The sequence below is a fragment of the Hypanus sabinus genome, chromosome 17 (genome assembly GCF_030144855.1).
Source record: "Hypanus sabinus isolate sHypSab1 chromosome 17, sHypSab1.hap1, whole genome shotgun sequence".
Lineage (NCBI taxonomy): Eukaryota > Metazoa > Chordata > Chondrichthyes > Myliobatiformes > Dasyatidae > Hypanus > Hypanus sabinus.
The window spans coordinates 85,333,745-85,353,079 of NC_082722.1; the positions used below are offsets into that span (position 1 = coordinate 85,333,745).

General features: G+C 41.5%; 1 protein-coding gene and 1 pseudogene across 1 annotated transcript in view; one reads left to right on the forward strand and one right to left on the reverse strand.

The window, feature by feature from the left end:
- Positions 1-19,335, forward strand: part of utp4 (UTP4 small subunit processome component) — a 77,957-nt gene that overhangs the window by 516 nt on the left and 58,106 nt on the right. The window contains exons 2-4 of the mRNA XM_059993390.1: positions 7,384-7,575; positions 8,023-8,107; positions 14,163-14,252. Of these exons, the coding sequence (XP_059849373.1) occupies positions 7,384-7,575; positions 8,023-8,107; positions 14,163-14,252 (367 nt within the window). The remainder of the gene's footprint in view (positions 1-7,383; positions 7,576-8,022; positions 8,108-14,162; positions 14,253-19,335) is intronic.
- LOC132406614 (vesicle transport protein SEC20-like) lies at positions 2,865-3,549 on the reverse strand (annotated as a pseudogene).

Below are 19,335 nucleotides of genomic sequence, written 5' to 3' on the forward strand. Positions count from 1 at the left end.
CTGTAAGGGAGGCAAGTCCAGGCAAGCTCAGAGTTATGATTGAGGAACTGATTAGAAAAAAAAGCATACAACAGAGTAACGCGCAAAACGTACAAAATCAGCAGAAGGCAACTAAAAAACCCGGACCAGATGAACTGCACCCTAGGGTTCTGAAAGAAATAGCAGTAGAGATTGTGGAGGCATTACTAATGATATTTCAAAAGTCATTGGGCTTTGTCCTGGTCCCGGAGGACTGGAAAATTGCAAATGTCACTCCACTCTTTAAAAAAGGAGGAAGGCAGCAGAAAGGAAATTATATACCATGACCTCAATGGATGTCAAGATGTTGGAGTCATTTGTTAAGGATGAGGTAATGGAGTACTTGGTGACATGGTACAAGATTGGACAAAGTCAGCATGGTTTCCTTAAGTCTTGCCCAATGAATTGCCTGTTGAAATTATTTGAGGAGATTACAAGTAGGATAGATAAAGGGAATGCAGTGCATGTTGAATATTTGGATTTTCAGAAGGTCTTTAACAAGGTGCCACACATGATGCTGCTTACCAGGTTAAGAGCCCATGGCATTGCAGGAAAGTTACCAACATGGTCAGAGAATTGACTGGTTGGTAGGAGAAAGTGAGTGGGAATAAAAGGATCCTTTTCTGTTTGCCTGCCAGTGACTAGCGGTGTTTGCAGGGGTTGGTGTTGGGACTGCTTCTTTATATGCTGTATACTGATGATTTAGATGATGGAATAGATGGCTTTGTTGACAATTTTACAGATGATACAAAGCTTGGTGGGCAGGTAGTGTTGAGGAAACAGGAAGGCTGAAGAAGGAATTAGACAGATTAGAAAAATGGGTAAGAAAGTGGTAAATTAAATATAATGTTGGAAAACGCATGGTCATGCACTTTGGTAGTAGAAATAAATGTGCAGTCTATTTTCTAAATGGGGAGAAAATCCAAAAATCTGAGATGCAAAGGGACTTGAAAGTCCTTGTGCAGAACACCCTAAAAGTTAACTTGCAGGTGGTGAGGAAGGCAAATGGCATGTTAGCATTCATTTCAAGAGGTCTGGAATACAAGAGCAAGGATATGATGCTGAGGCTTTATAAGGCACTGGTGAGGCCTCACCTTGAGTATTGTGATCAATTTTGGGCTCCTCATCAAAGGAAAGATGTGCTGGCATTGGAGAGGGTTCAGAGGAGGTTCACAAGGATGATTCCGGAAATTAAAAGTTATCATACGAGAAACGTTTGATAGCTCTGGGTCTGTACTCCCTAGAATTTAGAAGGATGAGAGCTGGATCCCATTGAAACTTTTTGAATGTTGAAAGGCTTAGACAGAGTAGATATGGAAAGGATGTTCCCCATTGTGGGGGGAAGTCTCGGACAAGGAAGCACAGCCTCAGGATAAAGGGATGTCTATTTAAAACAGATGTAGCAAAATTTATTTAGTTAGATGGAGGTGAATTTGTACTACAGGAGGCTGTGGAGGCCATGTCATTGGGTGTAGCTTGAATGGTTCTTGATTGGGCACGGCATCAAAGGCTACTGGGCAAAGGCTGGGGAGTGGGACTGAGGAGGGGAAAAAAGGATCAGCCATGATTTAATGGCAGAACAGACTCAATGGCCCAAATGGCTCCTCTGTCTTATGGTATTCATCATCCTTTTCAATTTTGCCCCCTTCTACATTGAAACTCATCCCATTCACTGCAATTTTGCCCTATCATTAGTCTCTCCTTGCTTGCAGAATCACTACATTCTGCATCGGTTTGTAAAATCCTCAGCCTTATTGCTCTGATTCCCATCCCGCTGCTGAATTAGTTTAAACCTTCCTGAACAGCTCTACGAAACCTGCCTGAAAGGATATCGGTCCCCCTTGGTTTCAGGTGTAACACGTATCTTTTTTTTCATTTTCTAAAGCTTTATTTTAACAAGTTGCAATTATAACTTCTGAATTAGATACTCTAAAGTTTTTATGAACTAGCCACTAGGTCCCATAAGTACAGGCAAAATAAAATTAATCATGTCTACAAATTTAAATATATTCAAAGAAATCTTTTTCAAATGTTTCAATGTGCAAACATTCACAGTGACAGTAACTACATTTTTTATTAATGATAATTCAATCAGGCCCAAAGATTTGTGGTAAAGTGTTAACAATTGAAAATATTTTGTAGTGTATATTAATATATGAACCATAATGAAGGCAAATAATTGTTCCCATCAGGAACAAAGAATCTGATAAACAGATGTTGCTTTCTTTGCATGGATGATATATTGTTGAATAATGCATTCTGTTTATAAAGAAGCATGAATGAGTAGCCCTGGGGTAATATTTCAATGAAGAAGTGCGGAGTATGTTTTTTTTTTGGAATTCAGCAAATGTAGCTACCCTAATTATATACATACACTTTGAATTAGATATGAACAAAATGATTGTTTTTCCAAATGTTAATCTTTACATTGTTGCCACAATATAAATAGTACCATATATCCTGTTACACAGCATTTCCCAGGTAAAGACATGAAAAGCACAGGGCTCTGGATAAACAAGCTTGGTCAGAAGTACAATATATCCTATGTAGCATTCCAAAACTCAGTTCAACCAGCGTCAAAGGAACTAAACTTAAGAAGCAGTGCATAATTCACAGAGGCAAATAACAATTAAAACTTGGTAACAATGCTTAACTTTGTAATGTCTATTTAACCCCTCAATTTTGATCAACACTTTAAAACATTATTTAGGAAGGTCTTTTAATCTGCTTCCATGTCAATTCCAACGCAAATACAGAACTTGTATTTTTTATCTTCCTTAATACCTAGATAAATTTACAAAATTCTCAGTTTCAATGTCCATTTGATTTCTGCCTTTTTGTTCCAGTTATAAAAAAGGAAAAAGGCATTTCTTTAAAATGTATACAACAGTCGTCGAAAACAAGTGCAAGGAAGATCAGCAGTTTGTTGGTCAGCTCTCTGCGATTGTATTTTGTGATCAGCTTGTGACTCAGTTGAATTGTGCCTGTCATGTTTTTAAATTCTTCATTCGTATCTTGCACAGTTCTTGAGGATGTTGCCAGTGTCTGCACTGATTCTTCACTCTGCTGAACTTGTTGTGACATCATCCTGCTGATTGTCATCAAGCTCTCATTAATGCTGCTTGCTGTCTGTACTAAGCCTTCCTTTGTCATCTTTCATTGTCAAACTGAAGAATCTCCACTTCGAAACAATTCTTCTTTCTCTTTATTGTCTGTGGCGAACTTGCAGGCCAGGTTTGCTTTTTGCCAAGCAGTCTGGTTGCTTAACATCTGTTTGTGATGATTCTCCACTTCAGCAAGCAACATCTGTTTATCAGATTCTTTGTCTTGTTCCTTAGCCATCTGTCCCAAATCCTGTATTCGAAGTCTGAGTTGGTGAAACATTTCTTTCACTTTGGCATTTAATTCTGTGAGAAGACTCAAAGGTCTGGGGCTATCTCTGATATCCTGCACCAGTGCTTTAATCTGCAGATCATATATAATAATTTCCTGCGCACAGATCTTGACGTGAACAGCTTGAGCCATCGCCATTTTTACCCCAACACTTATCTTCTGTTCAGGTCATACCTTCCCCAGAAAAGATCCCAATGATCTAGAAATTTGAAGCATTGCCCCCTGCACCAGTTCTTCAACCATGCATTTATCTGCAAAATCAGCCTCTTCTTGCCCTCATGGGCGCTTGGCATCGGCAGCAATCCAAAGACTACCCTGGAGGTCCTGCTTTTCAGCTTTCTACCTAGCCCCCTAAATTCTCCCTTCAGGACCTCCTCACATTTCCTCCCTATGTCAGTGACTCCAGTACCAAGGCTCCCATCTGCTCACCCTCACCCTTTAGAATGCTGTGGACCTTATTCAAAACATCCTAGATCCTGTCACCTGGGAGGCAACATACCATCTGGGTGTCCCTATCGCGTCCATAATGTCACGTACCCCATGACCGGGCTTAAGAACCAGCAGAAATGGAAAACACTTTGGAGTCTGGTATTACTTTTTCGAGTCTAGTAGTGTTTATTAGTAAACTAAGCAATACAGTAATATATATGAAATATATTAGCAATGGTATATACAGAAATGTGGAAATAGGAACCAAAACCAGGCTCTTTCAAACCTAGGGTAAATGGATAGAATCTTACGATGGTGAAGAGTTCAGTTCAGTTCAAGTCGAGGTAGTTATTTGAGTAATGTTGGAGAGAGAGAGAGAGGTGTTGCCATTGCCTTCGATCTTCCCGTCGTCTTCCTGTTGTGGTCACCGACTATGACCATACCACGTACGACTGTTCTTCAGTGGTGGAACTATCACCCAGGCAAGGGAGGACACACAAATAGTTCCCCACCGGTCGCACCTTCTCACATTGTGAGCCACTGATCGATTTCCCTGAATCGATCCTCCAAAACCCCACCTTCACGTGGTGCACAAAGCTCGTTCAGAGTCCCGTGGTGTGTCTGTCTGTGTCCCCACTGACCTGCTTTTTATCACTGGCTGTCCATCAATCGGCTCCGCCCTGCTCTCTCTGCAGGAATCTTAACAAGCAGGCAAAAGTGTCCTTGGAGAAAGGTAAACAATCAGCAAAGAAACCATAACATTAAATCTTGTCTCCCTCATCTCCCTCTCCTCCCTCCCCTCCCGGACGCCTCCCACTCTCTCTCTTAATAGCACAAACAATTCCAAAAGCCAGTGTCATTCTCCCGACATTTTAAAGTGATTGTCCACAGAAAATATGAACCCTAGGGGTATATAACAATAGAATCTCGACTCTTCCTTTGACTTTGGAATTTGACCATAAGAATAGGAGCAGAACTAGGCTCTTTGGCCCAGAGTCTGCTCTGCCGTTTTGTCATAGCTGGTCCATTTTTCCTGCCTTTTCTCTGTATCTTCTTCCTGTTCTAACCAATGAAGAATCTATCAACCTGTCTTAGATATATATACAGACTTGGCTTCCACAGCTACCTGTGGCAACAAATTCCACAGATGCACCCCTCTTAGTGTAAAGACATTCCTGCTTAACTCTACTAGAAGGACACCTCGCTATTCTGAGGCTGTGTCCCCTGGTCTTAGACTAGTGGTCGCCAACCCGTCAATCGCGATAGACTAGTCGATCTTTGAGACTTTCCCAGTAGATCTCGAAAAAAAAATTTTTTAAAAATGCACAAATACTGTTGAGAGATTGTTTCCGGGTTGTGGGGTTTTAGTTCCGTTCTTTCTGCCCATTGCGCATGCGTGTAGCTCCCCCGCCATGCGCTGGTCTCCAGCCACCGAGCTGCAAGGAAATGATGTGAGTCAGCTGCACCTTTCCTCATTCCGTCACGCTCACTGTTGAACTTGAACGCATGCGAGGTCATTACCCAAGCGCGCCAGGGATCACTGGTTGGCCTTGTGTAACTGACCGGCGGGAGTGCGGACAGATGGGCACCGCTTCTAAACCTGTTCACCACACCAAATGTTTGTGGGGAGCCCAGTGCTAAGATATTCGCAGACGACCTAATTCGGGCTCAGGGTTTCGTAAGTAGCAGAGTAGCTACCTTGCTGTGATCTACTGAAACAAACTTTTGTCGGCTGATAGATCCTACAAGGGTGGGCGCCCTGTCGCACTCCTCGCTCAGTCAGTTGCTCTCTCCGGACTGCGACCGCCGCTGCCCCAGCACGGGAACAGCCACACCTGGCCAAGGCATCTGGCGGCGGGCGGGCAGAGGCTGGAGTTCGGGCCCGGAGGCTGTCTAATGAGGCAATGAAGCCCCCAAAGCTGCTTCAGCACTATGAGTCCCTGCACTTAAAGACAAACCCATTGAGTTTTTTTCTGGTGGGAAAAAACGTGAGCAAGCGGGACAGAAGCAAGTGCTGAGAGCCATGTAAACTAAATTGTGGAATAGGCTGGACATAAGGAACCTGCTTGGAGTAAACACAAAGTACACTGCAGATGCTGTGGTCAAATCAACACGTAGAAAAGCTGGATGAACTCAGCAGGTCGGGCAGCATCTGTTGAACGGATGCTGCCCAACCTGCTGAATTCATCCAGCTTTTGAACCTGCTTGGAGTATCACTGTATTCTGGTTGTGTTTAAACCGGTCCGTGGTGCAAAAAATGGGTAGTGGCCCTTGGTGTTCATACATTATTTCTACTTCCGGGTTGTGGGGTTTTACTTCCGGTCTTTTCTGCTGCAGTGAGCATGCGTGTAATCAATCAATTTGGAGTCGATCTTGCCTTTCACTAAGGCCGAGTTAGGGGATCTTGGGCTTAAAAAGGTTGGTGACCACTATCTTAGACTCTCCCACCAGAGGAAACATCCTCTCCAAATCCACTCTTATCAAGGCCTTTCACCATTCGATAGGTTTCAATGAGGTCACCTTGAATCTTCTGAATTCCATTGAAGACAGGCCTGGAGCCGTCAAAACTCTTCATTTGACAAGCCATTCAAATCTGGAATCATTTTCTTCAACCTCCTTCGAACCTTCTCCAGTTTCAGCACATTCATTCTAAGATAAGGGGCCCAAAACCTGCTCACACTGCTCCATGTGAGGCCTCTCCAGTGCTTTATAAAGTCTCAACATTCCATCCTTGCTCATATATTCTAGTTCTCTTGAAACAAATGCTAACATTGCATTTGCCTTCTTCACTGCTGACACAACCTGCAAATGAATCTTTAGGGAATCTTTCACAAGGGCTCCCAAGTTCCTTTGTGCCTCAGTTTTTAAAATTTTCTCTCCATGAAGAAAATAGTCAACCCTTTCATTTCTGCTCACAAATGCATGACCATATGCTTCCCAACACTGTATTCCATCTGCCACTTCTTTGCCCATTCTCCTAATGTCTAAGTCCTTCTGAAGTCTGTCTTCTTCCTCAAAATGACCTGCCCCTTCACCTATCTTCATATTGTCAGCAAATTTTGCATCAAAGCCATTAATTCCATTGTCCACATCACAGAAGTGCTGCCTTGTTTAAACTTCAACCACGGACCTAAATTAAATCACTGCTTCTGCTTGTGCTCATTGATTGGCTGCAGTACAACTCCTTGTTTATTTACCTCTCACTAATTTCTCAAGATGAACTTTTACTCCACATCAGTGATCTCTTTTGGTGTCTTATGAATTATGTAAGGACAAATTTCAAATCCCCAAGCTGCCATAATATGGGAATTGCCTGTATTAACCTAGGTTATTCAATTCATTATCCACTGACCATGTATTACTTCGAGCTTATTACTGTCCACTAGCGTGTCACTTACAATTGACTACCCTTGGTATGCCCTGGTTTCACTCTGGGTTTTCACTACTTATAGTCAATTATCTGTATCATTGTTGATAAATCTTAGATTATTCAATTGTTATTATCAGCCAACTAAAGTTCATTATTAACTGATTTCTTTGCAGGTGATTCCTGGAGATAACAGGAGGTTGATTGAGGCAATCAGCTGGATTGGCCAGGATCGACTCCTGAGTGTGGGATTGAGTGGAGAAATCATAGAGTTTGACCTGCAGAGACTCCGTCCCAAATACACATTGGATGCTTTTGGAGGTCCCCTTTGGTGTATGAGCTGTAACAGCGAGGAAACTCACCTAGCGGTTAGTACAGACAGATCTGAAGTTATATCAGTGTCTGCAGATTGAAATATCATCATTTTGCTGGAAGTGTGGTAGAACATCCAATAATATGTTTGCTTCTTACATGTGAAAAGGACAAATCATGCTCCCCCCAACAAAGTTTAGACTATCTACTTAAACCAGTTCTGTCACTGCCCTGTGATTGATGGGATCTAAGCCAAACTAACCCGATCTTGCATGTGTTTATAACTAACTTGTTTTGCCCTTGCTCAGTTGGTGCTTGATGAAAAGAGAAGGTACTTAAACTAACTGTAAGGTATGTGATTAGCAGTGTAATTTCCTTTGTTCTATACTAGCTCAGTGTTTCTGGGCTAAAGGATTACATTAACAAGGTTGCTTATTTTTTCCCAGTTTTTTTGTGTGAATTTGCAGCTTAGTTAACTTTCTTCCTCTGTCTTTTACCCACAGGTTGGCTGTGATGATGGCACTGTCAAGCTGTTTGAGATTGTTCCTGGAAAGCTTCAGTTTGAGAGAAATCTGGATCATCAAAAAGGTGTGGCTGTTTTTACTGATGAAAGGGTTTTGTTATAAGAACTCGACATATTCGAGACTAGCTAGAGGTGATGCATCTTGGTTGCAAGATGGTGCCAGAGCATCATATCTCATTGCAAGCTACTCTCTGCAGATCCACTTATTCTTTCTACTCTGTTAAATCTTAAAAGTATGCCTTGATGAGAGAGGATATTACAACAGAGCTCAGAGGAGATATTCTTGAGAGACAAAAACAATGATCAGCTTGGTAGGGCTATATAATATAGACTCCACTATACTCAGGGAACTTGAGCAGATATATCAAAATATTGTGCACAGTTGTGAGAATAGTAGGGCAGTGCTAGTGGGAGATTTCCATTTTTCCTACTGTACGATGAGTAGTCAAAACTGCCCACTGCATCACTGGCACCAGCCCACCCACCATCAAGGACATTTTTTATACATATATATATATATATATATATATACACACACACACACACACACACGCACGCATTTGCTGGAAAAGGAACAGCAACATCGTGAAGGATCCCACCCAATCCCATCAGGGAGAAAGTTACATTGTATCCTTGCTAAGACCACCAGACTCAAAGACAGTTACTTCCCCAAGGAGTAAGGCTGATCAACACTTCTACCCATAGCCCACCTTCCACCACCACTACATTATCATTTCCTGTCAGAGTCACTTTATGTACATACAGTTCTATACCTAGATTCAGTTATGAACATAAAATCAATCTATGTATGTAAGGTATCTTATGTACTTAGATTTGTTGTGTAATTTTGTTGTTGTGCTCTTTATCTTATTGTTTTTTTTTTTGCGCTGCATTAGATCCAGAGTAACAATTGTTTTGTTCTCCTTTGTACATGTGTGCTGGAAATGTCATTGAACAATCTTGAATCTTGACCCAGATTGCAAAGGGCTTGGATGGGGCAGAATTTTTGTGGAACATTCAAACAGTACAGCACTGAAGCAGGCTACAACTGATGTCAGGCACACCTGTGCTGGACAATTAAATAGTAATCAAATGGTCAACTAAACCAAACTGTTAATTTTCTTCACATTCATAGAGCCAAAGGGCCCGTTCCTGTCCTAAAATGTTCTCTGTTCTATTTCGTCCATGATGTTAAGGAAATTATGGAAGCCAAGGAAAAGACGGTAATAGTTGTGAGGTTTTAGATTGCACGCATATTAACATATGAAAGGGATAGATAAGATAGAGGCAGGAAAGTTTCCGCTGATAGGTGAGACCAGGAACTAGGGGATGTAGCCTCAAGATTCAAGGGAGTAGATTTAGGATAGAGATGAGGAGGAACTGCTTTTCCCAGAGGGTGGTGAATCTGGAATTCTCTGCCCAATGAAGCTACCTCAGTAATAGATTTAAGACAGGATTGGATAGATTTTTGCATAGTAGAGGAATTAAGGGTAATGGGGAAAAGGCAGGTAAGTGGAGATGAGTCAGATCAGCCATGATCTTGTTGAATGGTGGAGCAGGCTTGACGGGCCAGATGGCCTACACCTCCTCCTCCTGTTTCTTATGTTCTTAGGCATATTATGAAGGAGGTATTTAGCCTTGGTACATTAGGTGGGCAAATCAATGGGCATGACCAAATGCACCAAGGACTTTATGAAGAAATCACAGAGGCACTTGTAAGGACACTTGCTTCAGCATTAGCCATCGGAGGGTGGCGAACATTGTTCAAGAAGGGTAGCAAGGACAGGCCAAGGAACTACTGGCAGTTGTGCCTGACGTCAGTTCCGAGGGACAAGATCTACCATCTTTTGGATAGTCAAGGCCCAATCAAGATAGGCAGCGTGGTTTTGTGTGTGGGAGGTCGTGTCTGATGAATCTTTTGGATTTTTTCAAAGAGGTAACTTAGGGAATAGATGAAGGTAGAGCATTAGACTCGAGGAAAATGAGGGGATACAGTTAGTATAAATGCAAGCAGGCTTTTTCCACTGACATTGGGTGAGGCTGCAACTAGAGGTCATAGTTTAAGAAAACATGAGGGGATCTTCACATAAGGTGGTGAGAGTGTTGAACAAGCTGCCAGTGGAACTGGTGGATGCAGGTTCAATTTGGCCGGAATTAATTGGAAAAGAATACTGGCAGGGATGATGGGAGAGCATCAATGGCTGGAATTTCTGGAAAACACAAGATATATATATCCCAAAGAGAGAGAAGTATTGTAAAGGAAAGATGACACAACTGTGGCCAACAAGAGAAGTCGAAGCCAACAGAAAAGCCTAAGAACAGGCATATAATAGAGAAAAAATTAGGGAGAAGTTAGGGGTTTCAGAAGCATTTAACAACAGAAGACAACTAAAAAGTAATTAAGGTAAAGCTGGAATATGGAAATAAGCTAGCCAGTAACATTAAGTCTCTGGACACATGAAGTGTGAAAGAGAGGTGGGAGTTGATATCAGATCACTGGAAAACAATGCTGGAGAAGCAGAATTGAGGGAGAACGAAGTAGTGGATAAACTATATTGTATCAATCTTCACTGTGAAAGACGCTAGCAGTAAAACCATGAGACATAGGAGTAGAATTAGGCTGTTCATCCCATTGAGTCTGCTCTGCCATTCCATCATAGCTGATCACAGGTCCCAGTCAACCCCATACACCTGTCTTCTTGCCATATCTTTTGATGCCCTGATAATCAGGAAACTATCAAATTCTGCTTTAAGTATACCCACAGACTTGGCCTCCACCGTTGTCTGTGGCAGAGCATTCCACAGATGCACTATTCTTTGGCTAAAAAAAATTCTTCCTTACCTCTGTCCTAAAAGGCCGCCCCTCGAGATCTGGATACCCCTACTATAGGAAACATAATCTCCACATCCACCTTACCTAGTCCTTTCAACATTTAGTAGGTTTCAATGAGATCCGCATTTCTCTAAATCCCAATGAATACAAGCCTAAAACTGCCAAATGCTCCTCATATGTTAACCCCTTCATTCCTGAAATCATCTTCGTGAACCTCTCCTGAACTCTCTCCAATGATAACATGTCCTTTTTGAGATACGGGACCTAAAAGTATGGTCTAACTAGTGTCTCATAAAGCCTCAGTGTTATCTCCTTGCTTTTATATTCTATTCCCCTTTGAAATAAATGCCAGCATTGTATTTGCGTCCTTTACCACAGACTCATCCTGTAAATTGACCTTCTGGGAGTCTTGTACAAGGACTCCCAAGTCCCTCTGCACCTCTGATGTTTGAATTTTCTTCCCATTTAGATAATAGTCTGCACTATTGTTCCTTTTACCAAAACATATTATCGTAAATTTCCAACACTGTATTCCATCTGCCACTTTTTTGTCCATTCTTCCAACTTGTCTAAGTCCCGCTGCCATCACATTGGTTCCTCAGCACGACCTACCCCTCCACCTATCTTCGTATCATCTGCAAACTTTACAACAAAGCCATCAATTATGTTATCTAAATTATTGACAAACAATGTGAAAAGTAGTGGCCCCAGTACTGACCCCTAAGGAACACCACTTGTTACTGGCAGCCAACCAAAAAAGGCCCCTTTTATTCCCACTCATTGTCTCCTGTCAGCCATTCCTCTATGCCAGTATTATTCCAGTAATGACATAGGATTTTATCTTAAGCAGCCTCATTTGTGGCACCTTATCAAATGCCTTCTGAAAATCCATGTAAATTATATCCACTCCTTTGTCCACCCTCCTTGTGAGAGAACCATGCTAACTTTGATTTATTTTATCATTGGTACCCTGAAACTTCATCCTTAATAATAGCCTCCAACAGTTTCCTGATCATTGAGGTTAGGCAAACTGTCCTTTAATTTCCTTTCTATTGCATTCCTCCCTTAAAGAGTGGGGTGACATTTGGTATGGTAACCCTAACCATAATACCAGAGAGAAGGTTCTTGGGAATCTGAAAGGTTCAAAGTCACCTGGACCAGAAGGTGTACACCCCAGGGTTCTGAAAGAGGTGGCTGAAGAGATAGCGGAGACATTCGTAATAATCTTTCAAGAATCACCAGATTCTGGAATGGTTTTGGAAGAATGGAAAATTGCAACAACCTCTTCACTCTTCAAGAAGAAAAGAAACTATAGGCCAGTTAGTCTAAGTTTGCAGTTGGGAAGATGTTGAAGTCGATTATTAAGGATGAGGTTTCAGGGTATTTGGAGGCACATGATAAAATAGGCCTTAGTCAGCATGGTTTCCTCAAGGGAAAATCTTACAGAGATCTGAGAGAATTCTTTGAAGAAATATCAAGCAGTATAGACAAAGGAGAATTGGTTGATGTTGTGTACTTGGATTTTAAGAAGGTATTTAACAAGGTGCCACATACGAGGTTGCTTAATAAACTACGAGCCCATGGTATTACAAGAAGGATTCTAGTATGGATAAAGCAATGGCTGATTGGTAGGAGGCAAAGAGTGGGTAAAGGGAGCCTTTACTGACTGGCTGCCAGTGACTAGTGGTGTTCCACCGATTCTTTTTACTTTGTATGTCAATAATTGCAGGTGATATGAAAACAGGTGGAGAGTGAGGTAGTTTTAAGGAAGTGGAGAGTCTACAGGTGGACTTATAGATTAGGAGAATGGGCAAAGAAGTGGCAGATGGAATACAGTATCAGGAAGTATATGATGCACTTTGGTAGAAGAAGTAAAGCGGTAGACATTTTCTAAATGGAGAGAAAATTCAAAAATCTGAGTTGCAAAGGTATGTGGGAGTGTGTGCAGGGTTTCCCCGAAGGTTAATTTACGGGTTGAGTAGGTGAGGAAGGCAAATGCCACGTTAGAATTTGTTTTGAGAGGTCTACAATATTAAAGCAAAGATAGAATGTTGAGGTTTTATGAGGCACTGGTGAGGTCTTACTTGAAGTATTGTGAGCAGTTAGATGACATTGGAGAGGGTTCAAAGATGGTTCACAAAAATGATTTTAGGATTCAAAGGCTTGTTATATGAGGAGTGTTTGATGGTTCTGGGACTCTACTCACTGGAATTCAGAAGAATAAGGGGTGACCTCAATGAAACCTATTAAATGGTGACAGGCCTTTATAGAGTGGATGTGGAGAGATTGTTTCCTGTAGTTGGAGAATCTTAAGACCAGTAGACACTGCCTCAGAATAGAAGAGCATCCTTATAGAACAGAGATGAGGAGGGATTTCTTTAGTCAAAGAGTAGTGAATCTGTTGAATTTGTTGCTGCAGGTGGCTGTGGAGGTGAAGTTGCTAGATTCTTGATTGGTCAGGGCTTGAATGATTAGGAGGAGGAGTCAGGAAATTGGGACTGTGAAGGAAAATGGATCAGCCATGATGAAGTGGTGGAGCAGACTCTGGGTCAAATGGCCTAATTTTGCTTCTGGTCTTTACGGTCCATATGGTCTTTACTCAACGCACTGTTGCAATGAATTGATCTATGTGAATGGAGTGCAGGACAAGTTTTTCATTGTAACTTGGTACTGGTGACAATAAACTAAGTTACTAATATGTAGAAGTTGTAGGATTATACAGAATAGAAACAGGCCTTTCAGGCCAACTCATCCATGCTGACCAAGGTGCTTTCCTGAGCTAGTCCCATTTGTCTGCATTTGGTCATACCTTTCTCAACCTTTCCTATTCACCATGTTCAGAAAGAGGTTTCAAAAACATAAGCAAACTATTAGTACATTTGAAGTGATTTGTTTTAAGTGGCTTTGGATAAATAGTATAAGCTAAGAGGTAAAACCTTAAGTGTGGAGAGCAGATCTGAGTATGCAATATTTAGTTAGATGTGTACTTTAACCCATAACCTTCAGGTCTACAGATCAAGTATTAGAAGATAATTTTGTCTAAAATGAAAACAGAATGCTGGAAACACTCATCAGATGCTGCCTGACCTGTTGAGTTTCCAAAATTTTCTGTTTCTATTTCAGGTTCAATTGTAATTTTCAGAAGGAGAAACTTGGAAACTTAAGACTCACATTGTTATAAGGAGTAAGGGTGTTTATGAAGTAAAGAGCTGGCCTTGACACTGAGCTCTTTGCACTATGTTTTTATGGATGGGCACAATATATAATGGATCCTTTCTCTTTTGCAGGTCGTGTAATTTCCCTAGCCTGGCACAAATCAGGCAAAATGATTGTGACGGGGTCACTTGGTACTATTCAGGTTTTCGACGTGAAGTCTGGTAAGCTGCTGTGTTACTGGGATTAATATCTACTGGCTTGAGTCAATGTTCTTTGAAGGAGGTGTGAATGTTGCAAACTGCTTTTGGTTTAAGAAGCTCCTCGTGATCAGTGTGTCCCACCCTGCACCTTGGATTTAGAACTAGCAGAGTGAATCTCTCTAGGTTCATGTGAATGGTGAAAGCTTTCTCCACCTGCCTAAGATGTCCTGTCAGAATTTTGAAAGATAATATGAGAATCACAAAGACAAAAATATAATTTTTTTTGATGGTTTAAATACTGACAATTACTTGACTGACCTGGTGTTTATTAAGCTTGTTCTGGGATATTGTCGGTTTTATTAGTTATATTTAGCTGAACTCAAATGTTCCTTAACGGAAGACATGAATTACTGTGAATCATTAATAACTTCTCACTGAAGTTAACACAGGTGCATAGCCCTCTGCTCTACTCTACACTCATGACTGTGCTTCACATATGTGTACTGCTCTACTCCCTCTATACCTGGGGTTCCCAGCTCTTTTTGTGCATAGACCCTAACAATAACTAAGAGTTCTATGGACCCTAGGATGGGAACGCCTGCTCTGCACTCATAATTATGTGCCATATCTTGATAACTCAAAGGCTATTTATAAATACGCAAATGACACCACTATTGGTAAAATGAGGAGAGTGAGTTATGCTGGCAGGTTGGTGTTACAACATTAACTTCACACTCAATATCAGCAAGACCAAGAAATTGATTTTGGGCTTCATAAAAAGGTCAGGAGAAAACAATCTAGTGCTCGTTGAAGGGTCAGTGGTGGAAAGGATGAGCATGTTCAAGTTCTTGGGCGTCAACATAGAATGAGTAAATTGATGCATACATTGAATAGACAGACTGTATCTTTTACCCCAGAGTTGAAGTAGTTGAAATGTCTAATACCAGAGAGCATGCATTAAAGGTGAGGGGGCGGGTAATTTCAAAGGAGATATGAGGGTCAAGGTTTTATTTTTACCCAGAGTAGTGGGTGCCTGGCAAGTACTGCCTGGGGTGGTGGTAGAGCCAGGTACATTACAGAGTTTTAAGAGATGTTTAGTTAAGGCACATGAATGTGAGGAAAATTGAAGGATATGGATATTGAGTTGGCTAATTTCACTCGTTTGATACATCATCATGGGCTGAAAGCCTTTTCCCATGCTGTACTGCTCTATGATCTGTTAACATCTTGGCAAATCTGTTGATGCAATCATGAAGACAGCAGCAGCCATACCATGTTAGGAGTTTGAAGAGTTTTGATCTGTCACCAAAGAGGCTTATAAGTTTCTGTAGCTGTTACATTCGGTCATCTACTGGTTGAATTACTACCTGTTTGGAGGCTTCAATGAACAGAATCACAGGTCTGCAGAGGTTTGTAGAGTCAGTCAGCTTCATGCCACAACTCTCCCCATCATTGGGGAAATCTTCAAAACGCATCATCAATCACTAAGCACCCTCACCTTCTGAGACCATGAGACATAGGAGTAGAATTAGGCCATTGGTCCATTGAGACTGGTCCGCTATTCAATCATGGTTGATCCTTTTTTCCTTCAGTATCCCCTCATCCCGGCCTTCTGCCCGATACCATGTCCAATCAAGAACGTATCAATCTCTGCATTAAATACACCAAACAACCTGGCCTCCACATCTACCTAGGTTAACAAACTCCACAAATTCACCACCTGACTAAAGAAATTTCTCCATATCTGTTTTAAATGGACGCCGCTCTATCATGAGGCTGTGCCCTCTCGTCCTAGACTCCCTCACCATGGGAAACATCCTTTCCACGTCTACTCTGTCTAGGCCTTCCAATATTCAAAATGGTTTGATGAGGTTCTTCTAAATTTCAGCGAGTACTGACCTAGGATCATCAAACGTTCCTTGTACAATACTTTCCCAGAATCATCCTATGAACCTCCTCTAAACCATCTCCAGTAACAGCACTTTTTTTTTCAAATGAGGAGCCCAAAACTATTCACGATACTCAACTATTTAGTTCACAAATCCTCACCAGTGGCTTATAAAGGCTCAGCATCACATCCCTGCTCTTGTTCTCTAGACCTCTTGAAATAAATGCTAACATTGCATTTGCCTGCCTCACCACCAACTTGGTCTCCAAGTTAACCTTCAGGGTGTCCTGCACAAGGACTCCCAAGTCCCTTTGCATCTCAGATTTTTGGATTTTCTCCCCGTTTAGAAAATAATCTGTAGATTTATTTCTACTACCAAAGAGCATGACCATGCATTTTCCAACATTGCATTTCATTTACCGCTTTCTTGCCCATTCTCCTAATTTAAGTCCTTCTGCAACCTATCTGTATGTTCAACACTACCTGACCCTCAAGCAATCTTCATATCATCTGCAAATGTTGCAATAAAGCCAACTATCCCATCATCTAAATCATTGATATACAGCGTAAAAGGAAGCAGTCCAAACTCTGACCCATATAAACACCACTAGTCACTGGCAGGCAAACAGTAAAGGATCCTTTTATTCCCCTTTTATCCTCCTTCCAATCAGCCAAAGCTCTAACCGTGCCAGTAAATTTCCTGTAATACCATGGACTCTTAACTTGCGAAGCAGCTTTGTGTGGCATCTCGTAAAAGGCCTTCTGAAAGTCCAAGTATACAACATACACTGCATCTTTTTATCTATCCCACCTGTAAGCTCCTCAAAGAATTCTAACAGGTTCATCAGGGTTAAGGAAACCATATGGACTTTGTCCTATTTTGTCTTGTGTCACCAAGAACTCCATAAGCTCATCCTTAACAATTGACTCCAGCATCTTTCCCATCTTTGAGGTCAGGCTAACTGATCTATAAATTTCCTTTCTGCTGCCTTCCTCCTTTCTTAAAGTGTGGAGGTACATTTGCAGTTTTCTAGTCCTCTGACACCATGCCAGGGTCCAATAAACTTTGAAAGAAATTTACTAATGCCTCCATAATCTCTGTCGCTATCTCTTGCAGAACCCTAGGGTGCAGTTCATCTGGTCTGGGTGACTTAATGTACCTTCAGGTCTTTTAGCTTTTTGAGCACCTTCTCCCTTGTAATAGCAACTGCACTCACTTCTCTTCCATCAACATCTGGAACACTGCTAGTGTCTTCCACATTGAAGACTGATGCAAAATACTCATTTAGTTCATCTGCCATCTCCTTGTCACCTGTTATTATTTTTCCAGCTTCATTTTCTAGCAGTCAAATATCCATTCTCACCTTTTATTTTTTTTTTACATACTTGAAAAAGCTTTTACTATCCACTTTGATAGTGTTTGATAGCTTGCTTTCATATTTCATCTTTTCCCTCCTCAAGTTTCTTTTTGTTGGTCTCTGTTTTTAAAAGCTTCCCAATCCTCTTATTTTCCTGCTAATTTTTGTTTTGTTGTATGCCCTCTCTGTGGCTTTTGCATTAGCTTTGACTTCCATTGTCAGCCACACTTGTACTATTTGGCCATTTAAATATTCCTTCGTTTTTGAAATGTATTTAACCTGCTCCTTCCTCATTTTTTTTCCAGAAACTCACACCATTGCTGTACTGCTGTAATCTCTGCCAGTATCTCCTTCCAATTTACTTCAGCCAACTGTTCTCTCATACGACTGTAATTTCCTTAATTCCACTGCAATACTGCTTGTCAGACTACTTTCTCCCTATCAGATTTGAAGTTGAACTCATTCATGTTGTGATCATTGCCTCCTTAAGGGTTCTTTTACCTTAAGCCAACCATGTACTTTAGGTTATGTGGTCGGCTCAACATTGTGGACCAAAGGGTCTGTAATGTGCCGTAGATTTCTATGTTCCATGTTCTCCCTAACTGCCTCCAGAGCATTACATAGTACGCAATCCAGTACAGCTGATCCCCTAGTAGGCTTAGTGACAAACTGCTCTTAATAGCCATCTTGTAGGCCTTCAACAAACTTGGTCTCTTGAGGTCCGTTACCAACCTGTTTTTCCCAATTGAACCTGCATTTTAAAATCTCTCATGACTATTGTAACATTGTCCTTTTGGCACGCCTTTTCTGTTTCCCCTTGTTTTCTGTAGTCTGCATCCCAGATACTGTCGGGAGGCCTGTATATAACTGCCATCAAGGTCCTTTTGCCTTTGAGTTTCTTAATTCAACCCACAAGGTTTCAACATCTTCCAATCCTATGTCACGTATTTATAATGATTTTATGTCATTCTTTACCAGCAGAGCCACGCCACTCCCTCTGCCTACCTTCCTATCCCTCCGATACAATGTGTAACCTTGGACATTCTGCTCCCAACTGCAGCCATCCTTCAGCCATGATTTAGTAGTGGCCACAACAACATACCTGATGTTCTGTAATAGAGCAACATGATTATCCACCTTATTTCTTATATCTATGCATTGAAATAACACACTTTAACTACTGTAATTCGTGCCGTTTTTGATTCTGCATCCCTAATGCACTTGTACTCACCCTGCTAGCTGCAATTATGTCCCATCATCTGCCTGCCCTTACTGACCAACTGACAGCATGCTATCTTTGCATTTTTTTTAACTATCCATCCTATCCTGAATCCCTTCACTCTAGTTCCCACCCCCGTCAAATTAATTTAAACCCTCCCCAGCAGCTCTAAAAAACCTACCCACGAGTATAATGCTCCCCCTCAGGTTCAGGTGTAACCCGTCCCTTTTGTACAGGTCAAACCTTCCCCCAGAGGAGATCCCAATGATCCAAAAACCTGAAGCACTAGTCCCTGCATGAACTTCACAACCATGCATTTCTCTGCCAAATCATCCTGTTTCTACCCTCACTGGCGTGTGGCACAAAATTGCTGTCCTTGAGGTCCTGCTTTTCAGCTTTCTGCCTAGCTCTCTTAAATTTTCTCTCAGGACCTCTGTTTTTCTTTCCTATTTCATTGGCACCAATGTGTACCAAGATATCTGGCTGTTCTCCCTCCCTCTAAAATGACGTGGACACAATCTGAGATGTACCTGACCTTGGCACACCATCTGGGTGTCCCATTCATGTCCACAGAATCTCCGATCTGTTCCTCTGCCTATTGAGTCCCTTGTCACTACCCTTCCCCTCTTCTCCCTCTTT